The sequence below is a fragment of the Dendropsophus ebraccatus genome, unplaced genomic scaffold (assembly GCF_027789765.1).
Source record: "Dendropsophus ebraccatus isolate aDenEbr1 unplaced genomic scaffold, aDenEbr1.pat pat_scaffold_918_ctg1, whole genome shotgun sequence".
NCBI classification, from domain to species: Eukaryota; Metazoa; Chordata; class Amphibia; order Anura; family Hylidae; genus Dendropsophus; species Dendropsophus ebraccatus.
The window spans coordinates 40509-66979 of record NW_027210518.1 but is presented as its reverse complement, the minus strand read 5'-3'; the positions used below and the strand labels follow the sequence as shown (position 1 = coordinate 66979).

At 50.9% G+C, this 26471-nt stretch overlaps 1 protein-coding gene and 1 pseudogene across 1 annotated transcript in view; one reads left to right on the top strand and one right to left on the bottom strand.

The window, feature by feature from the left end:
* Window positions 1-50: 50 nt before the first annotated feature.
* Window positions 51-10016, bottom strand: LOC138781071 (coiled-coil domain-containing protein 42 homolog; annotated as a pseudogene).
* An 8891-nt stretch (window positions 10017-18907) lies between these two features.
* LOC138781069 (ankyrin repeat and SOCS box protein 2-like) overlaps window positions 18908-26471 on the top strand; it is a 46797-nt gene continuing 39233 nt past the window's right edge. The window contains 2 exon segments of the mRNA XM_069956759.1: window positions 18908-19123; window positions 25225-25474. Of these exon segments, the coding sequence (XP_069812860.1) occupies window positions 19030-19123; window positions 25225-25474 (344 nt within the window). The 5' untranslated portion in view covers window positions 18908-19029.

Genomic DNA, 26471 nt, shown 5'->3' with positions numbered 1-26471 from the left:
CGTATCCTTCTGTCACTGCTCTACACCCCCCATCCTGCGGCCGTTCTCACCTGATTTCGGAACTGACTCTTCTCCAGGTTAAAGGTCTATCTCCAGCTGTTGTTTCTCTCTGCAGTCGTCGTAGTCGAGCTGCAGCCGGGGACAGCTCAACGGTCATCGTCTATGGGACACAGAGACATGGACACAGGCATGATGGTGTTCTATATTATTACAGGGAAGATCAAATCCACCAAAATCCATGTGTACAGCGGTTGGTGTGATGAGATGCGAGGACCCCCCTTCCCTGCAGGCCATCCCATTCATGTCTATGACAGTCTATTGCCTATGAGAATATCAGGTACACAATTTGCCGCAGGCTGGGGGCGCTCCCTGGGCTGCATCACATCAGCTCGGGGTTGCGGATTATCTCGGACATCTTTACACTCGGCCATGTTTCCTTTGTTACTATGTTTCAGAATTGAGTTCTTTTCGATTTCCAATCCTGTATTGTGAGCGAGCGGCAGCTAATCCCGCCAAGTCACCGCACAACCTGAGATGTCAAGTATCCTGGCAGAGCTTCACCACAAAGGAGGCGCAGCTCGGGGAGATCACATGCAGGAGTGCAACACGACACCAACAGCTATAACCTCACAGCAGGTGCCGGGCTGCTAAGCTTACAATCTAATGCCTCACATTTCTGCAATTAAAATAAGATTCGCCATATTAGATATTGTGTCCTCCCGTCATGTGTTACCATCCAAGCTTTCAAAATGATTTATGACTCCATTACTGATCTATATCCAGAGCTGCACTCACTATTCTGCTGCTGGGGTCCATGTGTACATACATTACTGATCCTGTATTATACTCCAGAGCTGCACTCATATCTGCTCGGTGGGGTCACTGTGTACATCATTACTGATACTGTATTACACAGACTATGCCAGCAGACTTATTCCTTCCTGTGTTCAGTCTTGGTCGCTCCATTACTAGAGACTGAGCATAACAACAAGCAGTCTGCAGCAGATGCTGAGAGGTGAGACCACCTGGGAAGGGGACATACGAGCTGTTTCTGGAGGTGCTACAGGGTTGGGGTGGAGACATTACAAGCTTCATGGTGTCGTTACTGTCTCTCAGAGCCTCCAGCCGGATCTGGGAGCTCTCCTGGTCATCGCCAGATCCGTCAGATGTTCACCAAGTTCTTCATGGTCAAAGAGAGGGTTGGTAGCGCTGATGACGGCCTTCACCGGGGAGTCCACCCAGTACCCCAGATAGTCCTACACATACAGGAACAGGAGGGGACACATCACAGGGGGCTATGGGGGGACACATCACAGGGGGCTATGGGGGGACACATCACAGGGCTCTGGGCTCTGGGGGGCACATCACAGGGGGCTAAGGGGGCACAATCACAGGGGCTATGGGGGTACACATCACAGGGGGCTATGGGATCGGGGGGCACATCACAGGGGGCTAAGGGGGCACACATCACAGGGGGCTATGGGGGTACACATCACAGGGGGCTATGGATCTGGGGGGCCAATCACAGGGGGTAAGGGGGCACACCATCACTAGGGGGCGTATGGGGGTACACATCACAGGGGGCTATGGGATATGGGGGGCACATCACAGGGGGCTAATGGGGGGACACATCACAGCGGGGCTATGGGGGGACACATCACAGGGGGGCTATGGGGGGACACATCACAGGGGGCTATGGGGTCCGGGGACACATCACAGGGGGCTATGGGGTCCGGGGGGGTACACATCACAGGGCTATGGGGTCCGGCTTGGGGGGGCTGTATACAATGGCTGCTATATACTGGCGTCACCACTGGGGGCTGTATACAATGGCTGGACATTGTTTGGGTGGATATATAGGGGGGGCTATTACTGACAATATATATATAGATATATCATATATTCAGCCTCAATGGAGCCGACCAGTCTGATGTGTGCTCACCAGTATATTCCCAGTTACTTACTCTCTGGAACCTTCTCCACCATTTTCAGCAGGAAATTCTCATACAACTTATGCGTCTTGACCTTTTGTGCAGATTCTTTGTCTGAGAACAGAAAGACGGGAAAACAATCAGTGAAATACCCGATAACCCTCTGACCCCGGGGGGGGGGGCGCTCTATGAGGAGGACACACAGGACCATCACCACCCAGAGGGGGTAACAGACAGGACCCCCACGCTACCTCTTCCTCCTGTCCTCCAGTTGGGCCGCCAGCTCTACAATCTCGATCTGCCGGAGCTCGTTCTGCCGCGTCTCGGCCTGGTACTTGGCTATCGCCCGTCTTCTCTTGCGTCGCTGTCCTTCAGGAACCCTCAAACTTCTCAGCCTTCTCCGAGTACTGCCGACAATGGAGACAATATCTGAGTATTATCAGAGGGTCTCCTCCAGCCTAGGAGTGCTGGGGGGGGGGGGGGGTCTCCTCTGCTTTGGGGGTCTCTGCCAGTGCTGGGGGGGGGGGGGGGGGGGGGGAGCTCTGCCAATCTGGGGGTGTTCTCTAGTGCTGGGGGTCTCCTTCGATCTGGGTGTTCTCCAGTGCTGGGGGCTCTCCTTCGATCTGGGGTGTTCTCCAGTGCTGGGGGGTCTCCTTCAATCTGGGGGTGTTCTCCAGTGCTGGGGGTCTCCTTCAATCTGGGGGTGTTCTCCAGTGCTGGGGGGTCTCCTTCAATCTGGGGGTTTCTCCAGTGCTGGGGGGTCTCCTTCGATCTGGGGGTGTTCTCCAGTGCTGGGGGGTCTCCTTAGATCTGGGGGTGTTCTCCAGTGCTGGGGGTCTCCTTAGATCTGGGGGTGTTCTCCAGTGCTGGGGGGTCTCCATAGATCTGGGGTGTTCTCCAGTGCTGGGGGATCTCCTTAGATCTGGGGGTGTTCTCCAGTGCTGGGGGTCTCCTTAGATCTGGGGGTTTCTCCAGTGCTGGGGGGTCTCCATAGATCTGGGGTGTTCTCCATTGCTGGGGGGTCTCCTTAAATCTGGGAGTGTTCTCCAGTGCTGGGGGTCTCCTTAGATCTGGGGGTGTTCTCCAGTGCTGGGGGGTCTCCCTAGATCTGGGGGTGTTCTCCAGTGCTGGGGGTCTCCTTAGATCTGGGGTGTTCTCCAGTGCTGGGGGGTCTCCCTAGATCTGGGGTGTTCTCCAGTGCTGGGGGATCTCCTTAAATCTGGGGGTGTTCTCCAGTGCTGGGGGGTCTCCTTAGATCTGGGGGTGTTCTCCAGTGCTGGGGGGTCTCCTCCACCCTTCTTACCTCCTTCTGTCTCACAGTAAACTCCTCCTTGTGCTCCTGCAGCAGACGCATGCGCTCCCGTACTCCTCCCGCTTGTGCACCAGCTCCTGGCTGACCCGGTCGTACTCCACCTCTTTCTTCAGCACCAGCGTCTTCTGTAACGTGTTTCTTACTGGTGTCCAGTAGTATCTCCCAGCGGCCTCAGGAGAGAAAAAGACGACACAATGACTTACAGCCTATAGGGCAGCAGATGGATCCATCCGGGCCTATAGGGCCTATACATCCAGTAGCTTCACCTGACACACATGAGCACTCACCCTGGCCGAGCATACGTGTGTGAGAGAGGGAGGGAGGGGCGCTGCAGGGGACCATGATTCCCCTCTATACCTGGTGCCCCCGTCCCATGATTCCCCTCTATACCTGGTGTCCCCGTCCCATGATTCACCTCTATACCTGGTGCCCCTGTCCCATGATTCCCCTCTATACCTGGTGCCCCTGTCCCATGATTCCCCTCTATACCTGGTGCCCCTGTCCCATGATTCCCCTCTATACCTGGTGCCCCCGTCCCATGATTCCCCTCTATACCTGGTGCCCCTGTCCCATGATTCCCCTCTATACCTGGTGCCCCCGTCCCATGATTCCCCTCTATACCTGGTGCCCCTGTCCCATGATTCCCCTCTTTACTCTTCCTGGTGCCCCTGTCCCATGATTCCCCTCTATACCTGGTGTCCCTGTCCCATGATTCCCCTCTATACTCTTCCTGGTGCCCCTGTCCCATGATTCCCCTCTATACCTGGTGCCCCTGTCCCATGATTCCCCTCTATACCTGGTGTCCCCGTCCCATGATTCCCCTCTATACCTGGTGCCCCCGTCCCATGATTCCCCTCTATACCTGGTGCCCCCGTCCCATGATTCCCCTCTATAACCTGGTGCCCCCGTCCCATGATTCCCCTCTATACCTGGTGCCCCCGTCCCCATGATTCCCCTCTATACCTGGTGCCCCCGTCCCATGATTCACCTCTATACATGGTCCCCCTGTCCCATGATTCCCCTCTATACCTGGTGCCCCTGTCCATGATTCCCCTCTATACCTGGTGCCCTGTCCCATGATTCCCCTTTATACCTGGTTGCCCCTGTCCCATGATTCCCCTCTATACCTGGTGCCCCCCGTCCCATGATTCCCCTCTATACCTGGTGCCCCGTCCCATGATTCCCCTCTATACCTGGTGTCCCTGTCCCATGATTCCCCTCTATACCTGGTGCCCCCGTCCCATGATTCCCCTCTTACCTGGTGCCCCCCGTCCCATGATTCCCCTCTATACCTGGTGCCCCCGTCCCATGATTCCCCTCTATACCTGGTGCCCCTGTCCCATGATTCACCTCTATATCTGGTGCCCCCGTCCCATGATTCCCCTCTATACTCTTCCTGGTGCCCCTGTCCCATGATTCCCCTCTATACCTGGTGTCCCCGTCCCATGATTCCCCTCTATACCTGGTGCCCCCGTCCCATGATTCCCCTCTATACCTGGTGCCCCCGTCCCATGATTCCCCTCTATACCTGGTGCCCCTGTCCCATGATTCCCCGCTATACCTGGTGCCCCTGTCCCATGATTCCCCTCTATACCTGGTGCCCCTGTCCCATGATTCCCCTCTATACCTGGGGCCCCTGTCCCATGGTTCCCCTCTATACCTGGTGTCCCTGTCCCATGATTCCCCTCTTACCTGGTGTCCCTGTCCCATGATTCCCCTCTATACCTGGTGTCCCCGCCCCATGATTCCCCTCTATACCTGGTGTCCCTGTCCCATGATTCCCCTCTATACCTGGTGTTTCTGTCCCATGATTCCCCCTCTATACCTGGTGTTTTCTGTCCCATGATTCCCCTCTATACCTGGTGTCCCTGTCCCATGATTCCCCTCTTACCTGATGCCCCTGTCCCATGATTCCCCTCTATACCTGGTGCCCCTGTCCCATGATTCCCCTCTTTACTCTTCCTGGTGCCCCCGTCCCATGATTCCCCTCTATACCTGGTGTCCCCGTCCCATGATTCCCCTCTATACCTGGTGCCCCTGTCCCATGATTCCCCTCTATACCTGGTGCCCCTGTCCCATGATTCCCCTCTATACCTGGTGTCCCTGTCCCATGATTCCCCTCTATACCTGGTGTTTCTGTCCCATGATTCCCCTCTATACCTGGTGTCCCTGTCCCATGATTCCCTCTTACCTGATGCCCCTGTCCCCATGATTCCCCTCTATACCTGGTGCCCTGTCCCATGATTCCCCTCTTTACTCTTCCTGGTGCCCCCGTCCCATGATTCCCCTCTATACCTGGTGTCCCTGTCCCATGATTCCCCTCTATACCTGGTGCCCCTGTCCCATGATTCCCCTCTATACCTGGTGCCCCTGTCCCATGATTCCCCTCTATACCTGGTGTCCCTGTCCCATGATTCCCCTCTATACCTGGTGTTTCTGTCCCATGATTCCCCTCTATACCTGGTGTCCCTGTCCCATGATTCCCCTCTTACCTGATGCCCCTGTCCCATGATTCCCCTCTATACCTGGTGCCCCTGTCCCATGATTCCCCTCTTTACTCTTCCTGGTGCCCCCGTCCCATGATTCCCCTCTATACCTGGTGTCCCTGTCCCATGATTCCCCTCTATACCTGGTGCCCCTGTCCCATGATTCCCCTCTATACCTGGTGCCCCTGTCCCATGATTCCCCTCTTTACTCTTCCTGGTGCCCCTGTCCCATGATTCCCCTCTATACCTGGTGCCCCTGTCCCATGATTCCCCTCTTTACTCTTCCTGTTGCCCCCGTCCCATGATTCCCCTCTATACCTGGTGTCCCTGTCCCATGATTCCCCTCTATACCTGGTGCCCCCTGTCCCATGATTCCCCTCTATACCTGGTGCCCCCTGTCCCATGATTCCCCTCTTTACTCTTCCTGGTGCCCCTGTCCCATGATTCCCCTCTATACCTGGTGTCCCCGTCCCATGATTCCCCTTGTCCCCCCCCCCCCAGTCCCCTCCTTTACAGACTGTATAACTGCTATGATCTGTTGCCTGTCACCCGGATTGTGGGGTCACATGTTATACCAGAATGAGGAGGCCCCCACAGACATTGGGAACCAGACTACAACTCCCAGCATGCCCAGCATTACACAGTCTCTGTAATATCTTCCATCTGGTGACGGCTCCCCTCTTACTCCCCACAGCTCCTGTTCTCTTACTATTGGACCCAGTGCTGAGAGTTTGTTTCAGTGTATCAGTGGCGGCATCAGCCGGGGGGGGGGGGGGGGGAAGATGCAGCTGTAACAAACCCTCAGCAGAGCTGCAGGCCATGGAGGAGCCCAGCATGCACCCTGCTGCGGATAGTCACTGACTGCAAGGGGATCCATCAGTAGCTCCCAGCAGTCACAGTCCAATCATGGGGAGGGGTGTAGGGGGCAACAAGACCCCCGTGATCAGCGTGTAGGGGGGTCTCCACACCTCATAGACAACACACATACATTACTGGGAGCAAGCGTCACCACTACCTCTTTTATCACCGGGATCTGAGTGACATCATCTTCATCCTCATCCCTGAAAAACAAAGTTACAGCTTCATAGTGAAGATTTACAGTCCGCTCCCCACAGAGACCCCCGAGACCTACTCTCCATACTACACAGTGACAGCGAACCCTGCCAGCCAAGCCCGCACCCCGACAGCCGAGACCGCACCCCGACATCCCAGCCCATACAGTATATACCCAGGTTATACCAGCTGTACCTATATAATTATATACAGTATATACCCAGGTTATACCAGCTGTACATATATAATTATATACAGTATATACCCAGGTTATACCAGCTGTACATATATATAATTATATTCAGTATATACCCAGGTTATACCAGCTGTACCTATATAATTATATTCAGTATATACCCAGGTTATACCAGCTGTACCTATATAATTATATTCAGTATATACCCAGGTTATACCAGCTGTACCTATATAATTATATACAGTATATACCCAGGTTATACCAGCTGTACCTATATAATTATATTCAGTATATACCCAGGTTATACCAGCTGTACATATATAATTATATACAGTATATACCCAGGTTATACCAGCTGTACATATATAATTATATACAGTATATAGCAGCTGTACATATATAATATATACTGTATATACCCAGGTTATACCAGCTGTACATATATATAATTATATTCAGTATATACCCAGGTTATACCAGCTGTACCTATATAATTATATTCAGTATATACCCAGGTTATACCAGCTGTACCTATATAATTATATTCAGTATATACCCAGGTTATACCAGCTGTACCTATATAATTATATACAGTATATACCCAGGTTATACCAGCTGTACCTATATAATTATATTCAGTATATACCCAGGTTATACCAGCTGTACATATATAATTATATACAGTATATACCCAGGTTATACCAGCTGTACATATATAATTATATACAGTATATAGCAGCTGTACATATATAATATATACTGTATATACCCAGGTTATACCGGCTGTACATATATAATTATATACAGTATATAGCAGCTGTACATATATAATATATACTGTATATACCGAGGTTATACCAGCTGTACATATATAATAAATACAGTATATACCCAGGTTATACCGGCTGTACATATATAATTATATACAGTATATACCCAGGTTATACTAGCTGTACATATATAATTATATACAGTATATACCCAGGTTATACCAGCTGTACATATATAACATATACTGTATATACCCAGGTTATACCAGCTGTACATTATATACAGTATATACCCAGGTTATACCAGCTGTACATATATAATTATATACAGTATATACCCAGGTTATACCAGCTGTACATATATATAATTATATACAGTATATACCCAGGTTATACCGGCTGTACATTATATACAGTATATACCCAGGTTATACCAGCTGTACATATATATAATTATATACAGTATATACCCAGGTTATACCAGCTGTACCTATATAATTATATTCAGTATATACCCAGGTTATACCAGCTGTACCTATATAATTATATTCAGTATATACCCAGGTTATACCAGCTGTACCTATATAATTATATACAGTATATACCCAGGTTTATACCAGCTGTACCTATATAATTATATTCAGTATATACCCAGGTTATACCAGCTGTACATATATAATTATATACAGTATATACCCAGGTTATACCAGCTGTACATATATAATTATATACAGTATATACCCAGGTTATACCAGCTGTACATATATAATTATATACAGTATATAGCAGCTGTACATATATAATATATACTGTATATACCCAGGTTATACCAGCTGTACATATATAATAAATACAGTATATACCCAGGTTATACCGGCTGTACATATATAATTATATACAGTATATACCCAGGTTATACGAGCTGTACATATATAATTATATACTGTATATACCCAGGTTATACCAGCTGTACATATATAATTATATACAGTATATTCCCAGGTTATACCAGCTGTACATATATAATTATATACAGTATATTCCCAGGTTATACCAGCTGTACATATATAATTATATACAGTATATACCCAGGTTGTACCAGCTGTACATATATAATATATACAGTATATACCCCGGTTACACCAGCTGTACATATATAATTATATACAGGAGATCCCCAGGTTATACCAGCTGTACATATATAATTATATACAGTATATACCCAGGTTATACCAGCTGTACATATATAATTATATACTGTATATACCCAGGTTATACCAGCTGTACATATATAATTATATACAGTATATACCCAGGTTATACCGGCTGTACATATATAATTGTATATAGTATATACCCAGGTTATACCAGCTGTACATATATAATTATATACAGTATATACCCAGGTTATACCAGCTGTACATATATAATTGTATACTGTATATACCCAGGTTATACCGGCTGTACATATATAATTGTATACAGTATATACCCAGGTTATACCAGCTGTACATATATAACATATACTGTATATACCTAGGTTATACCGGCTGTACATATATAACATATACTGTATATACCCAGGTTATAGCGGCTGTACATATATAATTGTATATAGTATATAGTATATACCCAGGTTATACCAGCTGTACATATATAATTATATACAGTATATACCCAGGTTATACCGGCTGTACATATATAATTGTATATAGTATATACCCAGGTTATACCAGCTGTACATATATAATTGTATACAGTATATACCCAGGTTATACCAGCTGTACATATATAATTGTATACAGTATATATCCAGCTTATACCAGCTGTACATATATAACATATACTGTATATACCTAGGTTATACCGGCTGTACATATATAACATATACTGTATATACCCAGGCTATACCGGCTGTACATATATAATTGTATACAGTATATACCCAGGCTATACCGGCTGTACATATATAATTGTATACAGTATATAGCAGCTGTAGGGATAGACTTGGTCAGGTGACTGCTCCCTGCCCCCGCACTGTAGGGGTTAACCCTCTCACCTGCCCTCCTCCAGTTGGGTGACGAACACGTTCCTCTTCCCGACCTCCAGGTGGAGCTGATACTTCGGGGGGTCCCCGGGGGGCTGCTCCCTCTCCGCCATCCCGAGGCCTCCGGACACAACCGAGCAGAGAAGTTACATTGTATCCTGCAGCGGAATGCACCAGCCGGGACGGCGTTCTATCACCATAGCAACCGGCCATCAATCACACAGGCCCCGCCCCGCCTCCTCCAGCCTGTTTGCTGTAGCTGCGGCTTGTGTGGTAACCTGGAGCCTGTACACACAGCAGCCGGATTACAGGCAGCAGTGCGGACCAGTGACGTCACAGCTGAGTGTATATACAGTCCTGGCCGCCTGACATGGGGGGTGCAGATCAGTGACGTCACAGCTGAGTGTATATACAGTCCTGGCCGCCTGACATATGGGGGGGGGGGGGGGGGGGGGGGGGGGGAGGCCCTGTTTGCTTTGTCTCCGCTCTGGTCCCAGTCAGCGGTCCTGTAATACCCTGATATATCGGACGCCATGAAGCTCAGTAGGGTCCTTGGTGTCCGTCACGTGACTATATATATATATATATATATATATATATATATATATATATATATATATATATATATATATTCCTATACAGAACCGGGAAGCAGAGTGTGTAATCGCACGCTCAGGCCTCATTCACACCTTCCACCATTACACGGCTGTTAGTTTCATATGGTCCGTATATTTACTGATCCACAAAAATGACTGACAAGTCTCGTATGGACCATAACTGCGGTGGCAGAGTGTCCTACAGAGCAGCGCTTCTCAAACTTTTTATACTGGAGCCTTACCCAACAGACCAAGAGGGCGCCTGGGCCTCACCACACTGACCAAGAGGATGCCCGGGCCTCACCACACTGACCAAGAGGGTGCCCGGGCCTCACCACACTGACCAAGAGGATGCCTGGGCCTCACCACACTGACCAAGAGGATGCCTGGGCCTCACCAGACTGACCGAGAGGGCGCCTGGGCCTCACCACACTGACCAAGAGGGCGCCTGGGCCTCACCACACTGACCAAGAGGGCGCCTGGGCCTCACCAGACTGACCGAGAGGGCGCCTGGGCCTCACCAGACTGACCAAGAGGGCGCCTGGGCCTCACCACACTGACCAAGAGGATGCCTGGTCCTCACCACACTGACCGAGAGGGCGCCTGGGCCTCACCAGACTGACCGAGAGGGCGCCTGGGCCTCACCAGACTGACCGAGAGGGCGCCTGGGCCTCACCACACTGACCAAGAGGATGCCTGGGCCTCACCACACTGACCAAGAGGATGCCTGGGCCTCACCAGACTGACCGAGAGGATGCCTGGGCCTCACCACACTGACCAAGAGGATGCCTGGGCCTCACCAGACTGACCAAGAGGATGCCTGGGCCTCACCACACTGACCAAGAGGATGCCTGGGCCTCACCACACTGACCAAGAGGATGCCTGGGCCTCACCAGACTGACCAAGAGGATGCCTGGGCCTCACCACACTGACCAAGAGGGCGCCTGGGCCTCACCATCTGGTGAAAGTCTATTTAAAAGCTGATAAAAGCTATATACCCAGTAACAGTGGGTACTATCAGGGGTGGACATGGAGAATACTGCTGGGGCTACCTACCACCCATCTCCCAAGCGCTAGATACTAATAAAGCAAGTAATAAATAAGTTAATAATGTTGCTAACATGGAGATTTTTGCAAACAGCAAAAGGACTGTGCAGATAATAGTTACTTTTGTGAAAACTGGCTCCCCAGCTGGGCCTCACCAACAACTAGGGGGCGCCTGACAGTTTGAGAAGCACTGTCCTATACAGGGTCCTAAAGCCCAGTGCGACCGAGACCCCCGCTCACTCTGCAGGAACAGGTCTCCACTCACAGTGTATGCTGCCGGCCATTATTAACCCCATCCATCAGCCTCCCTCCAGCCTCTCCCCTGCCTCCCTGCAGCCTCTTCCCCACCTCCCTCCAGCCTCTCCCCCACCTCCCTGCAGCCTCTCCCCGGCCTCCGCCACATCACCCTCCAGCCTCTCCCCCACCTCCCTACAGCCTCCCCGCAGTCTCTCCCCTGCCTCTCTCCAGCCTGTCCCCCCACCTCCCTGCAGCCTCTCCCCAGCCTCCCTCCAGCCTCTCCCCCGGCCTCCCTCCAGCCTCTCCCCCGGCCTCCCTCCAGCCTCTCCCCCATCTCCCTCCAGCCTTTCCCTCCCCTCCACCTCCCTGCAGCCTCTCCCCCGGCCTCCCTCCAGCCTCTCCCCGGCCTCCGCCACATCACCCTCCAGCCTTTTCCCCCATCTCCCTGCAGCCTCTCCCCCATCTCTCTCCAGCCTCTCCCCCATCTCTCTCCAGCCTCTCCCCCATCTCTCTCCAGCCTCTCCCCCATCTCTCTCCAGCCTCTCCCCCATCTCCCCGCAGCCTCTCCCCCATCTCCCGGAAGCCTCTCCCCCACCTCCCTGAAGCCTCTCCCCCACCTCCCTCCAGCCTCTCCCTCCCCCCCCCCCTGCAGCCTTTCCCCCCCCTCCCCTCAACCCCCCCCCTGCAGCCTTTCCCCCCCCTCCCTCAACCCCCCCCTGCAGCCTCTCCCCCCCCCCTGCAGCCTCTTCCCCCCATCTCTCAAGCCTCTCCCTCCCCCTGCAGCCTCTCCCCCCCCCCTGCAGCCTCTCCCCCCCCCCCCTGCAGCCTCTCCCCCCCTCCCTCAAGCCTCTCCCCGGCCTCCCCCCCCTCATCACCCACCATTATATACAGTTATATATATTCAGTATATACCTTCACAATCTAAACAATCAGCCTGATCCGGCCGCAGTCTCTCTCGGCCGTTCCCATGGAGAGGTCGTAGCTGCTGGAGTTATCAGTGACAGGGAAGGTCACCCGCCATGGAGTGTAGAGCCGGCTGGAGGCTTCGCTTTAATAGAACTTTGATACTGACATATATTTGGCTGCATCTCCGGCTGCTAAACATAGAGGCATCGCAGGCATCTCTGTGCGGTTATATACCCAGTAACAGCGGGTACTATCAGGGGTGGACATGGAGGCATCGCAGGCATCTCTGTGCGGTTATATACCCAGTAACAGCGGGTACTATCAGGGGTGGACATGGAGGCATCGCAGACATCTCTGTGCGGTTATATTCCCAGTAACAGCGGGTACTATCAGGGGTGGACATGGAGGCATCGCAGGCATCTCTGTGCGGTTATATACCCAGTAACAGCGGGTACTATCAGGGGTGGACATGGAGGCATCGCAGGCATCTCTGTGCGGTTATATACCCAGTAACAGCGGGTACTATCAGGGGTGGACATGGAGGCATCGCAGGCATCTCTGTGCGGTTATATACCCAGTAACAGCGGGTACTATCAGGGGTGGACACGGAGGCATCGCAGGCATCTCTGTGCGGTTATATACCCAGTAACAGCGGGTACTATCAGGGGTGGACACGGAGGCATCGCAGGCATCTCTGTGCGGTTATATACCCAGTAACAGCGGGTACTATCAGGGGTGGACACGGAGGCATCGCAGGCATCTCTGTGCGGTTATATACCCAGTAACAGCGGGTACTATCAGGGGTGGACACGGAGGCATCGCAGGCATCTCTGTGCGGTTATATTCCCAGTAACAGCAGGTACTATCAGGGGTGGACACGGAGGCATCGCAGGCATCTCTGTGCGGTTATATTCCAGTAACAGCGGGTACTATCAGGGGTGGACACGGAGGCATCGCAGGCATCTCTGTGCGGTTATATACCCAGTAACAGCGGGGTACTATCAGGGTGGACATGGAGGCATCGCAGGCATCTCTGTGCGGTTATATACCCAGTAACAGCGGGTACTATCAGGGCTGGACATGGAGGCATCGCAGACATCTCTGTGCGGTTATATACCCAGTAACAGCGGGTACTATCAGGGGTGGACATGGAGGCATCGCAGGCATCTCTATGCGGTTATATACCCGGTAACAGCGGGTACTATCAGGGGTGGACACGGAGGCATCGCAGGCATCTCTGTGCGGTTATATACACAGTAACAGCGGGTACTATCAGGGGTGGACACGGAGGCATCGCAGGCATCTCTGTGCGGTTATATACCCAGTAACAGCGGGTACTATCAGGGGTGGACACGGAGGCATCGCAGGCATCTCTGTGCGGTTATATACCCAGTAACAGCGGGTACTATCAGGGGTGGACATGGCGGAGCAGTATCCTATAGACCCAGACTGGCCCACACAGCCCCCAGGAGCACTCGCGGAAGGCCAGGGTAGCCTGTGCGGGGTTGTGGCGGCTCGGTGGGTCACTTTGGCACTTGTCATGGTAGCCTGGAGCGGCATTGAAACCCACCCAGATTTGGAATAACCCAAGTGTAACCTGGTGTGTGGGTGCAGGAAGAATAGACCAGAGTCCAATTGCTTAACCAGAATAACGTCCGTTCACTAAAGATCTTGAGTGCAATACAGTAATAGCGCTCTGGTAACTGTAGGTGCAGGTGAGAGGTAGTTGGTAGACAAAAGGAAAGTGGAGTAGAGGGGCGTCTTGAGGGCTCTGTCCAATGTAGCTGTGTACTCTGCTGGGATAGCAAGGTGAAGAACAGAAGAAGAAGATACTCGCACTTACGTAGAGATATCTTTGACTGTCTTATTCCCTATAGTGTCGGGATACCCATCATGTGAGGGTAGTACGAGGTCCCATGTCCCTGTGCTGGGTTGAGCAGAGTTTCGAGGTTCTCAGAATAGCCGTGCGTTGCAGTAGGATACTTAGGCGTTATCTGCAGCTTTGTCCTACTGGGGTCAGAACCTAACTCAGGTATGCTGCCCTGTCTCGTGTAGAGTGTATCCCTGACCTGGACAAGGACGTTTTTTCCTCCTGAGGGGGTCTAGCACTGCATGCTAGCTGCCGTTACTTAAAGGGGTTATCCAGCGCTACAAAAACATGCTTAATTGCAAACCGCACCTGAACTGGAGACAACAGTAGGGGGGAAAGTGGCCATGTTTTTGTAGCGCTGGATAACCCCTTTAAAGCTCTCTATCTCTGTGTGTCTCTCCAACTCCTGACTAGAGGCCCCCCCTCCCCCCACCAGGAACTAGCCTCTTTTTATAGGGTGTACTAAGCCTACTGGTGATTGGTGGCCCTGTGTGTGAGAGAAAAAAGGAAGGCGAAAGAGACGGAAAGATGCACCTGCACAGAAAACAACAATAAGGGCCATAAGACATGCTTCAGCTGTGCATAGTACAATAGGAAATACAGACAGTGACACCTAGTGGGGAAATCTATCAGTACACTCCTGCTTCATCCCACTGTGAGAACCTGAGTATGTTACTTTCCCAGGTGCATAAAGACCTGTGCTGGGACACTACGCTGTGGCTGCCAGGCCTAAGGTGGCACTACCCATGGGGATTACAATAATAGGTGATGCCCTGTTCATAGCAGCAGCAGGAATTCTCGATTCTAGACATAGAGCAGTATGAGGGGATGAGCTTCTCCCTTGGGAGACCACCAACCTACCATAGAGGGTCCTATAGGCCATGCAAGGAGCGGACTCCCTATTGGAGGGGTAGTCAGTGGTGTCTGCAGCAGTATATTCTAGAATGTTTCTGGTTCCGGACCTTTCCATAGACAGAAATACAACAGCCCTACGAAGGGTCCAGACTTGTAAGCCAAAGCTCGTGGACCCCAAAGTAGGATATGTGATGGCCCCCACCTACCAGACGCCATTTATAATGCACACGTGTTCCTATGTGTCGGGCGGTCTCCTGGCTTAGTAATAACTTATACCAGCCAAGGAACAGCGGGTCTCAGGGATGACCTCCACCGTCCTCCATGGCATCTGCTGGCACCATCTCAGTCATACTGTATTCTGGATGGACTCTGTGTCCTCTTACATCCTCCTGTTATGGTGTAGGAAGGTATTAGAGGTGCTATCCCCTGTGTATACCCATAGTGACCATGCCGAGCCCCCTTACCCAGGCTCTGGGGGGCGCTGTGGGATATAGGTGCTATCCCCTGTGTATACCCATAGTGACCATGCCGAGTCCCCTTATCCAGGCTCTGGGGGGCGCTGTGGGATATAATATAGGTGCTATCCCCTGTGTATACCCATAGTGACCATGCAGAGTCCCCTTACCAAGGCTCTAGGGGGCGCTGTGGGATATAGGTGCTATCCCCTGTGTATACCCATAGTGACCATGCCGAGTCCCCTTACCCAGGCTCTGGGGGCGCTGTGGGATATAGGTGCTATCCCCTGTGTATACCCATAGTGACCATGCCGAGTCCCCTTACCAAGGCTCTGGGGGGGCGCTGTGGGATATCGGCAGTAGTGGATTATAATAGGGGCATTTCGGGCGGCAGCCCGGGGCCCTGAGCTCCTGGGGGGCCAATGACCACCCAAAAAGACTTATACTTTCACTGGTGTACTGTCTCCTGGCTACACTTCCGCCATGATTTGCAAAAAATCACAGAGCCTGCTCCAGCAATAGGAATTAGTCCCGGTCTTAACTTATAAGCCAGGTGGGGAGGACCATGTGCTTCCAGATTACACTGGGCTCCTACTTTCTCCAACTTCCTGAATGTCAGGGTATGGCCTGATAAAGCAAAGAGGGGATAACTACCACAGGCGCGGGACCCAGACCTGTCCACGCTGATGGGGATTGTCGATGTGCCCAGCTGTCTCTTGCTTAGTTTCCTCGACTGATGTTGAGGGACCAGTCATGTAGATCTGGGGCCCGTACGGATAACTACTGACCGGGAGTACGGGTTAATCTCATATATAAAGTATTGCAACACAAGCCACGGTTGTCAGAATTCCCCTTCAGGTGGTCTCCTCAGCCTAAAGTGCAAGTTTTCTACCAATAACATCCAGAGACTTTACAAAACCGCAAGTTTCCTTACCTCAGTCTATTTGCTACCACAGGATATGTAAAACCTCTTAAAGGGAACTCGCCTGCAAACAAAACCTCAAAAGTTGCACTTTGAAACGCAGACATTGAAAAGTGTTGTACTGTGCCTTTAAGAGATCCTGGAGTCTGTGTCTTTATACCACTGCCCCATCACACTACAGAGGGGAACTAGGAACGCCTTCACCGGGCGTTTGTAGGGTCCCAGGGAGCTACTACTACTACTCCGCAACAAGTCCCGCAACACCTAGCTCTGCATATAACACCTTGCACCCTGCGCCACCACAGTCATACAAAGGACTGGTCCAAGGGCGCACAAAGATGATCCATAATGATGCTATGAAAGTAATGCTGGGATTTACACCACATAACCTTCAGCCCAAGGACACAGGATAGCCAACACTCCGCACTACTATACATCTCAGAGACAATGCCAGGTGCTTCCACAATCCCCAGAGCAGCTGCTGAGGATCATCTGTCCACAGGGGAATCAGGTTCATCAAACAATAGACATTGTCACTGGCCCTGAATGACTGTAAGAGAACGCCACTCATTCACACAGTAACCAACCCAAGATTTAATTACATGTAACAATTCTGAATGATATCGGGACAACAATAGAACAGGAAACTAATACTGCCCCCTATGTACAAGAATATAACTACTATAATACTGCTCCTATATACTGGAATATACTACTATAATACTGCTCCTATATACAGGGATATAACTACTATAATACTGCTCCTATATACAGGGATATAACTACTATAATACTGCTCCTATATACAGGGATATAACTACTATAATACTGCTCCTATATACAGGGATATAACTACTATAATACTGCTCCTATATATAGGAATATACTACTATAATACTGCTCCTATATACAGGGATATAACTACTATAATACTGCCCCCTATATACAGGAATATAACTACTATAATACTGCCCCCTATATACAGGGATATAACTACTATAATACTGCTCCTATATACAGGAATATAACTACTATAATACTGCTCCCTATATACAGGAATATAACTACTATAATACTGCTCCTATATACAGGGATATAACTACTATAATACTGCTCCTATATATAGGAATATACTACTATAATACTGCTCCTATATACAGGGATATAACTACTATAATACTGCTCCTATATACAGGAATATAACTACTATAATACTGCTCCTATATACAGGGATATAACTACTATAATACTGCTCCCTATATACAGGAATATAACTACTATAATACTGCTCCCTATATACAGGGATATAACTACTATAATACTGCTCCTATATACAGGAATATAACTACTATAATACTGCTCCCTATATACAGGGATATAACTACTATAATACTGCTCCTATATACAGGAATATAACTACTATAATACTGCTCCTATATACAGGAATATAACTACTATAATACTGCCCCCTATATACAGGAATATAACTACTATAATACTGCCCCTATATACAGAAATATAACTACTATAATACTGCTCCTATATACAGGAATATAACTACTATAATACTGCCCCCTATATACAGAAATATAACTACTATAATACTGCTCCTATATACAGGAATATAACTACTATAATACTGCTCCTATATACAGGGATATACTACTATAATACTGCTCCTATATACAGGAATATAACTACTATAATACTGCTCCTATATACAGGGATATAACTGCTACAATACTGCTTCTATATACAGGGATATAACTACTATAATACTGCCCCCTATATACAGGGATATAACTGCTACAATACTGCTCCTATATACAGGGATATAACTACTATAATACTGCCCCCTATATACAGGGATATAACTACTATAATACTGCTCCTATATACAGGGATATAACTACTATAATACTGCCCCCTATATACAGGGATATAACTGCTACAATACTGCCCCCTATATACAGGGATATAACTGCTACAATACTGCCCCCTATATACAGGGATATAACTGCTACAATACTGCCCCCTATGGGTGGTGCTGGGAGTATCTTACACAGTGTTATTATGGGGTGAGGTTTCCCTGGATCGGCCTCTCCCCCCGGCTCTCTGTATATGGGGAGTACATAGAGTTTGGCTGTACTTCTCCATATAAGGGCTGCTGCTCAGGGCAGATACACAGTGATGCAGTTGCCCCCCTCCCCCCCCTGTGTCAGTCCCTGGAGCTGGCTGGTCGGGGTCCCCACAGACTGATGTAACAGGGGAGAGGGGTGCTGTCATCTCTGCTCAGGAAATGTGAGACATGTTGCTGAGTGGCGCTTTGGCTTGTCACCTCTGATCATGTGCTGCTCCAGAAATACACAGAAACTTCCAGACACAGGTTTGTGGGAGTCACAGAGAAGTGGCAGAGCGGAGGCGTCCGGAGGGGCAGGAGGTAACGCATGGACGGATGACACTATATAGTAACCTATATAACTGAGGGATGACACTATATAGTAACCTATATAACTGAGGGAGAACAATGGAGGGATGATCGGATACAATGTAACAGTGTGTGACAACTAATAACCAAGAACAGGGAGGCGATCACAGGAATGGGTCAGTATGGGGTGTCAGCACTCTATGCGACTATGTAACTATATGTGACTATATGTGACTATATGTGACTATATGTGACTATATGTGACTATATGTGACTATATGTGACTATATGTGACTATATGTAACTATATGTGACTATATGTGGCTATATGTGGCTATATGTGGCTATATGTGACTATATGGAACTATATGTAACTATATGTGACTATATGTAACTATATGTGACTATATGTGACTATATGTGACTATATGTGACTATATGTAACTATATGTGACTATATGTGACTATATGTGACTATATGTGCAGTGTCCGTCCCCATCCGATATTGCTGGTGACATTCGGCATTGTCGGTCAGGAGTCTCTATGGGATAAATGATTTGATTCTAATGGTAATAAAGCACAGAACAGCCATGCCGCCTTACAGGCCAATGTGGATGAGCTGGTGACAGTCTGCCCCCCGTTTCCTAATGTTTGGGGTGCACGGCTCCTTCAGAAACAGACACGTGCCTGTGGGATGGTTCATGTGGGTAAATGCGGCTGTGAGGTGGTCGGGAGCAGGAGGCCATGCCTAGGTTGTGCCAGGGGGTATTACTGCTCTGACACCTGACAAGTGTTTCCTCCACATGACAGGCCGAGCCGTGATTAACTGGGGTGTCTGGTGGAGCAGATGGAATGATGGGGGGAGGGGGGGATGTTTATATGGAAAGATCCCTGTTTTGCAAGATGGGAAATCAAGATGCTTGGATATAAAATGATCTGACCTGTGAGACGTGCGGCTGCCCCAGAGACGGCTCCCTGTGCCAAGGCTAATCTGCTAATGTCTGGGTATGGTGTCTGCAGGTGGCAGTCCGCATCCTCACTCCTAACAAGTGCTGAGTGCGTGTGAAGTAGTAGAGCTGAGCGAGTGCATTAATTCTGCCTTTATAACCATAGCTGCATAGAGCAGGCCGGGGTGCACCCAACGCGTAGAGCAGGCCGGGGTGCACCCAACGTATAGCGCAGGCCGGGGTGCACCCAACGCATGGCGCAGGCCGGGGTGCACCCAACGCATGGCGCAGGCCGGGGTGCACCCAACGCATGGCGCAGGCCGGGGTGCACCCAACGCATGGCGCAGGCCGGGGTGCACCCAACGCATGGCGCAGGCCGGGGTGCACCCAACGCATGGCGTAGGCCGGGGTGCACCCAACGCATAGCGCAGGCCGGGGTGCACCCAACGTAAAGCGCAGGCCGGGGTGCACCCAACGTATAGCGCAGGCCGGGGTGCACCCAACGCATAGCGTAGGCCGGGGTGCACCCAACGCATGGCGCAGGCCGGGGTGCACCCAACGCATGGCGCAGGCCGGGGTGCACCCAACGCATGGCGCAGGCCGGGGTGCACCCAACGCATGGCGCAGGCCGGGGTGCACCCAACGCATGGCGCAGGCCGGGGTGCACCCAACGCATGGCGCAGGCCGGGGTGCACCCAACGCATGGCGCAGGCCGGGGTGCACCCAACGCATGGCGCAGGCCGGGGTGCACCCAACGCATGGCGCAGGCCGGGGTGCACCCAACAAATGGCGCAGGCCGGGGTGCACCCAACGCATGGCGCAGGCCGGGGTGCACCCAACGCATGGCGCAGGCCGGGGTGCACCCAACGCATGGCGCAGGCCGGGGTGCACCCAACGCATGGCGCAGGCCGGGGTGCACCCAACGCATGGCGCAGGCCGGGGTGCACCCAACGCATGGCGCAGGCCGGGGTGCACCCAACGCATGGCGCAGGCCGGGGTGCACCCAACGCATGGCGCAGGCCGGGGTGCACCCAACGCATAGAGCAGGCCGGGGTGCACCCAATGCATAGCGCAGGCCGGGGTGCACCCAACGCATAGCGCAGGCCGGGGTGCACCCAACGCGTAGAGCAGGCCGGGGTGCACCCAACGCGTAGAGCAGGCCGGGGTGCACCCAACGTAAAGCGCAGGCCGGGGTGCACCCAACGTATAGCGCAGCCCGGGGTGCACCCAACATATAGCGCAGCCCGGGGTGCACCCAACATATAGCGCAGCCCGAGGTGCACCCAACATATAGCGCAGCCTGGGGTGCACCCAACATATAGCGCAGCCCGGGGTGCACCCAACATATAGCGCAGCCGGGGGTGCACCCAACATATAGCGCAGGCCGGGGTGCACCCAACGTATAGCGCAGGCCAGGGTGCACCCAACATATAGCGCAGCCCGGGGTGCACCCAACGTATAGCGCAGGCCGGGGTGCACCCAACGTATAGCGCAGGCCAGGGTGCACCCAACGTATAGCGCAGGCCGGGGGGCACTTAACATACCAGGCGGGTACCGGATTCCACTCTGAGGGTGGTAGCATACGCCGATGATGTCACCATATTTGTCTCCTCGCAAGAGAAGGTGCAGTGTGTGATGTCAGAGGTGGAGCGCTACTCAGAGGCATCTGGGTCCAAGATCAACCAGGATAAGTGTGAGAGTCTCTGGCTGGGAGGTGGAGATCCTGGATTTGATCTCCCGGACATAATCGAATTCGGCAAAAGGGGATTACCCCAAACAGAACTGGGACAGCAGGCTTATGATCGCCGCTCAGAAGGTGGATCAGTGGAAGGGTTGGTCTCTGACCCTCAGGGAAAGGGTTAACCTGAGCAAAACCTTCCTGCTCCCTTTGCTCTCCGCACACGGGCATCTTGCGGCTTATGCTACCCTGGTTCTAAAGGTCATTCGTCGGTGGGGTTTGGGGATGATTAGGACTCTATCGAGGAAATTCCTTGACAATAAGGTCCTGTCGTCCCATTGGTCTAGGCCTCTGCAGGAGGGTTGGTGTTGTGACAGCTTGGCCAGTGATGTTAGTGTTGCGACACCAGTGCTTGTCCAGGACACAGGTGGGATGTTGGTAGCTGCTTTGTATAGGGCTGTACTGTTCCCCAATGGTCGGTGACCTGCCGGCCTGTGATGGGTCCCTTGGGCTCCTGTCACGGTAGTCCTGAGAGGTAACTGACCCACCCGGACTATCGGTACCGCCACCCACAGAGGAGGGAAAAATAACCCAAGGTGTGCGGCTGGTGTGTATGGGTGCTGGTGCGGATGAAGGCTGACTGAGTCCCAGTGATTTAAAAATAGAACAGCCTTACTGCAAAGTCTTTCAGGTATAATACACTTCTGTAGAACAGACTCCTAATACTTCAACTTGTTGTTCTTGAGAAGGTGCTGGAGAAGTAGAGTAAAAGAGAGGTCATTGTAGAGTAGAGGAGAAGAGTTTGTCAGAGGAGCCCCAACCCAATGTAGCAATGTACTCTGCTGGAACTTGAAGAGATATTCTTTATAGTGAGAAGTTTACTTGTAGTTGTGTTTAGACTGTCTGGCCACCTTGTACCCTACAGTGTGGAGTGACCCGTCCTGTCAGGGTACTACAAGCCCTAGCTGTGGTTATCTGGTCATAGCTAAGTGTCCAAAGGTGCCCATGAATTGTCCGCCCATGAATTTCCCCATGAATTGTCTGCCTATGAATTGCCCCCCCATGACCCTTCCCCCCGGTCTTAGTGTCAGCCGGCTGTCCCCATGACCCGTCCCCCCGGTCTTAGTGTCAGCCGGCTGTCCCCATGACCCGTCCCCCCGGTCTTAGTGTCAGCCGGCTGTCCCCATGACCCATCCCCCCAGTCTTAGTGTCAGCCGGCTGTCCCCATGACCCGTCCCCCCAGTCTTAGTGTCAGCCGGCTGTCCCCATGACTCGTTCCCAACGGTCTTAGTGTCAGCCGGCTGTCCCCATGACCTGTCCCCCCAGTCTTAGTGTCAGCCGGCTGTCCCCATGACCTGTCCCCCCAGCCTTAGTGTCAGCCGGCTGTCCCCATGACCTGTCCCCCCAGTCTTAGTGTCAGCCGGCTATCCCCATAACCTGTCCCCCACACTCAGCATCATCACCATCACTCCATTATATCTTCATGGTTTCGCATGGAGTCCAGCCTGGTTTACAGGCGATGCAGCGCCCCCTGGTGACTATCCTGTACCAGCTGGGACACACTGCTATACATTGTACATAGATGGCAGCGGTGAGGAACGTTCTGCCATGTGAGATCACTTAGGAGCCCGTCCTCCTAATATCGCTGCTTGTAGTATTATAATTCTCCACATTCCACTGACCGCATGGAAAGTCTGATTCTCCCCGCGCGACTAATGTCAGCAACAACAGTAACGTAAAGCAATAAGTAATAAGAGCAACAGTAACGTAAGCCGTAATAACAGTAACATAAGGAGTAATAACAGCAACAACAGTAACGTAAGCCGTAATAACAGTAACATAAGGAGTAATAACAGCAACAACAGTAACGTAAGCCGTAATAACAGTAACATAAGGAGTAATAACAGCAACAACAGTAACGTAAGCCGTAATAACAGTAACGTAAGCCGTAATAACAGTAACAGTAACGTAAGCCGTAATAACAGTAACATAAGGAGTAATAACAGCAACAGTAACGTAAGCCGTAATAACAGTAACATAAGGAGTAATAACAGCAACAACAGTAACGTAAGCCGTAATAACAGTAACGTAAGCCGTAATAACAGTAACAGTAACGTAAGCCGTAATAACAGTAACATAAGGAGTAATAACAGCAACAACAGTAATGTAAGGAGTAATAACAGTAACAGTAACGTAAAGCGTAATAAGAGGAACAGTAACGTAAGCCGTAATAACAGTAACATAAGGAGTAATAACAGCAACAATAGTAGCGTAAGCCGTAATAACAGCAACAATAGTAGCGTAAGCCATAATAACACTAACAGTAACGTAAGCCATAACACTAACAGTAACGTAAGCCATAACACTAACAGTAACGTAAGCCATAACAGTACCGTGAGCCGTAATAACAGTAACGTAAGGAGTAATAACAGCAATAGTAGTGTAAGCAGGGTCGGATTAAGGTTGGAGGAGGCCCCGGGCGACAACCCCCCCCCCACCCCCCAAAACAAACTATACCATGATCTATACAGATGGCTGCTTACTGTAGGCGACTTAGCACAGCCCCCTCCTCGCTCCTGGCTATATGGCTCAGCATCCTCCTCTGTTGTGCAAGTGGTCACTAGAGGCTGCAGTGCAGGGGAAGATGCCAGGCCCTAGAGACAGGAGCAGAGGGGGAGATAAGTATCAGAGTGTATTCCCACATTGTGTTTGTGTTAATAACGCAATGTGAGAACAAAGCACTTTCTGAGCGCTCTTACCCACTGTGTCAGGGCCCTATTACATGGCCTGATATCCTGGGTAAGCAGCACCAATCTGCTAGGGTTGGGGCTGGTGGGGGCCCCTAAGTGGTGGAGGCCCCAGGGCACGTGCCCCAGGTGCCCTCCCTTTAATCCGGCCCTGACAGTAACATAACCTGGAGGGTGTGCCGCCCACTCACCACCCATTTCTACACTACTACTAGGACTACTCCTCTCATCATCACATGCTGCCCCGTCATCACTAACATCAGCACCCTGAGAACCAGGAAAACGCCTCTCCCAAGATCAGCACACGGCTCTCCTGAAATACACTGTGCTGCTGTGAGACACCACTTCACTCACTATAAAACTCCTTTCACAAGATGACCTTTCCTGAAATACACTGTGCTGCTGTGCAAGCCAGCTGCTTCCACTATTAAGCAGTCTGTCGCCCCCCCATAGGATCAGTACACTCCCCTCCTGAAATACACTGTGCTGCTGTGAGACCCAGCTCCTCTAGAGATAAAACCTTAGTTTGTGACCTCTCATAGAATCCGCACAATGCTCTTCTAAAATACTCTGTGCTGCTGTGAGACCCAGCTCCTCCCACTTTAAAACAATGAGTGTACCAGATCAGCAGTCCTCTTCTTTGCTGAAATCCTCTGTGCCGCTGTGACACCATTGAGCTTGGCCTGCAGCCCCCTGTATACTGTGTATATCTTCCAGCTCTTTCTCTCTCTCTTCTGGCAGACATGATGACCCAGGTCTCCAGGTCGCGGCCCCCGCAGCCCACCCTGGGCTCGGAGGAGTACAGCCTGTACAGCAGCATGAGCGAAGAGGAGCTCATCCAGATGGCCATAGAGCAGAGTCTGTCAGACAGCACCACCGGCAGCCAGACCACCGCCCATCAAAAGCAACGGGGCAGCGCCAATCCTGAGCCCAACGGCCCAACACGCCGGCCATCCAGACCCTCTCACCGGCCCCCACAGCCCAGCAACAGGTGAGAGACAGCACCCCACAGGGGCTATTAAAGGGGAACTCCAACAAAAATCCTTATCAAATCAACTTGTTTCATAAAGTTCTATAGATTTGTAAATTACTTCTATATAAAAATCTCCAGTCTCCCAGTACTTATCAGCTGCTGTATGTCCTACGGAAAGTGGTGTATTCTCTCCAGTGTGACACAGTGCTCTCTGCTGCCACCTCTGTCCATGTCAGGAACTGTCCAGAGCAGGAGAGGTTTTCTATGGGGATTTGCTGCTGCTCTGGACAGTTCCTGACATGGACAGAGGTGGCAGCAGAGAGCACTGTGTCAGACTGCAGAGAATACACCACTTCCTGCAGGACATACAGCAGCTGATAAATACTGGAAGACTGGGGATTATTACATAGAAGTGAATTACAAATTTGTATAACTTTATGAAACAAGTTGAAAGGGCCAGTGCACATCCTGACAACAGCCTGCTCCTGAGCTCACTGTCACCCCCTGCTGCACAATGCTGATAGGAGGAGCAGGGGGACCTGACAACCCATCTGGTGGAGGCCCTCATGTAGGGGCGGAGTGACGATACACACATAAGGCTCCTTTTATACAGACAGATTATTGAAGCCAAAGCCAGAAACAGACGATAAACAGAGAACAGATCATAAAGGAATTAAACTGCAAAATTACTGCAACCACCTCTGGTGTGTGTGAATGCCGGCCGAGCCGCCTGAACTCCAGGCTGATGACTCCCATTCAATGACAGAAAGCAGAGATACTGAATATAGTGAAAACTTACTCTTAGGCCCCCTTCACACGTCCGGAAAAACCATCCGGATTTCCTGATAGGAATAGGATAGATTTCCGGACCCGTAGACTTTAATTGGTCACACACACCCTTCCGGATTTTTCCGTGTCCGTTCTGGAAAATTGGTCCAGAAAAAATAGGACATGTGCTATTTTTGTCCGGAATTCCGTCCCGGACGCCCCCATAGAAGTCTATGGGAGCGCTGGA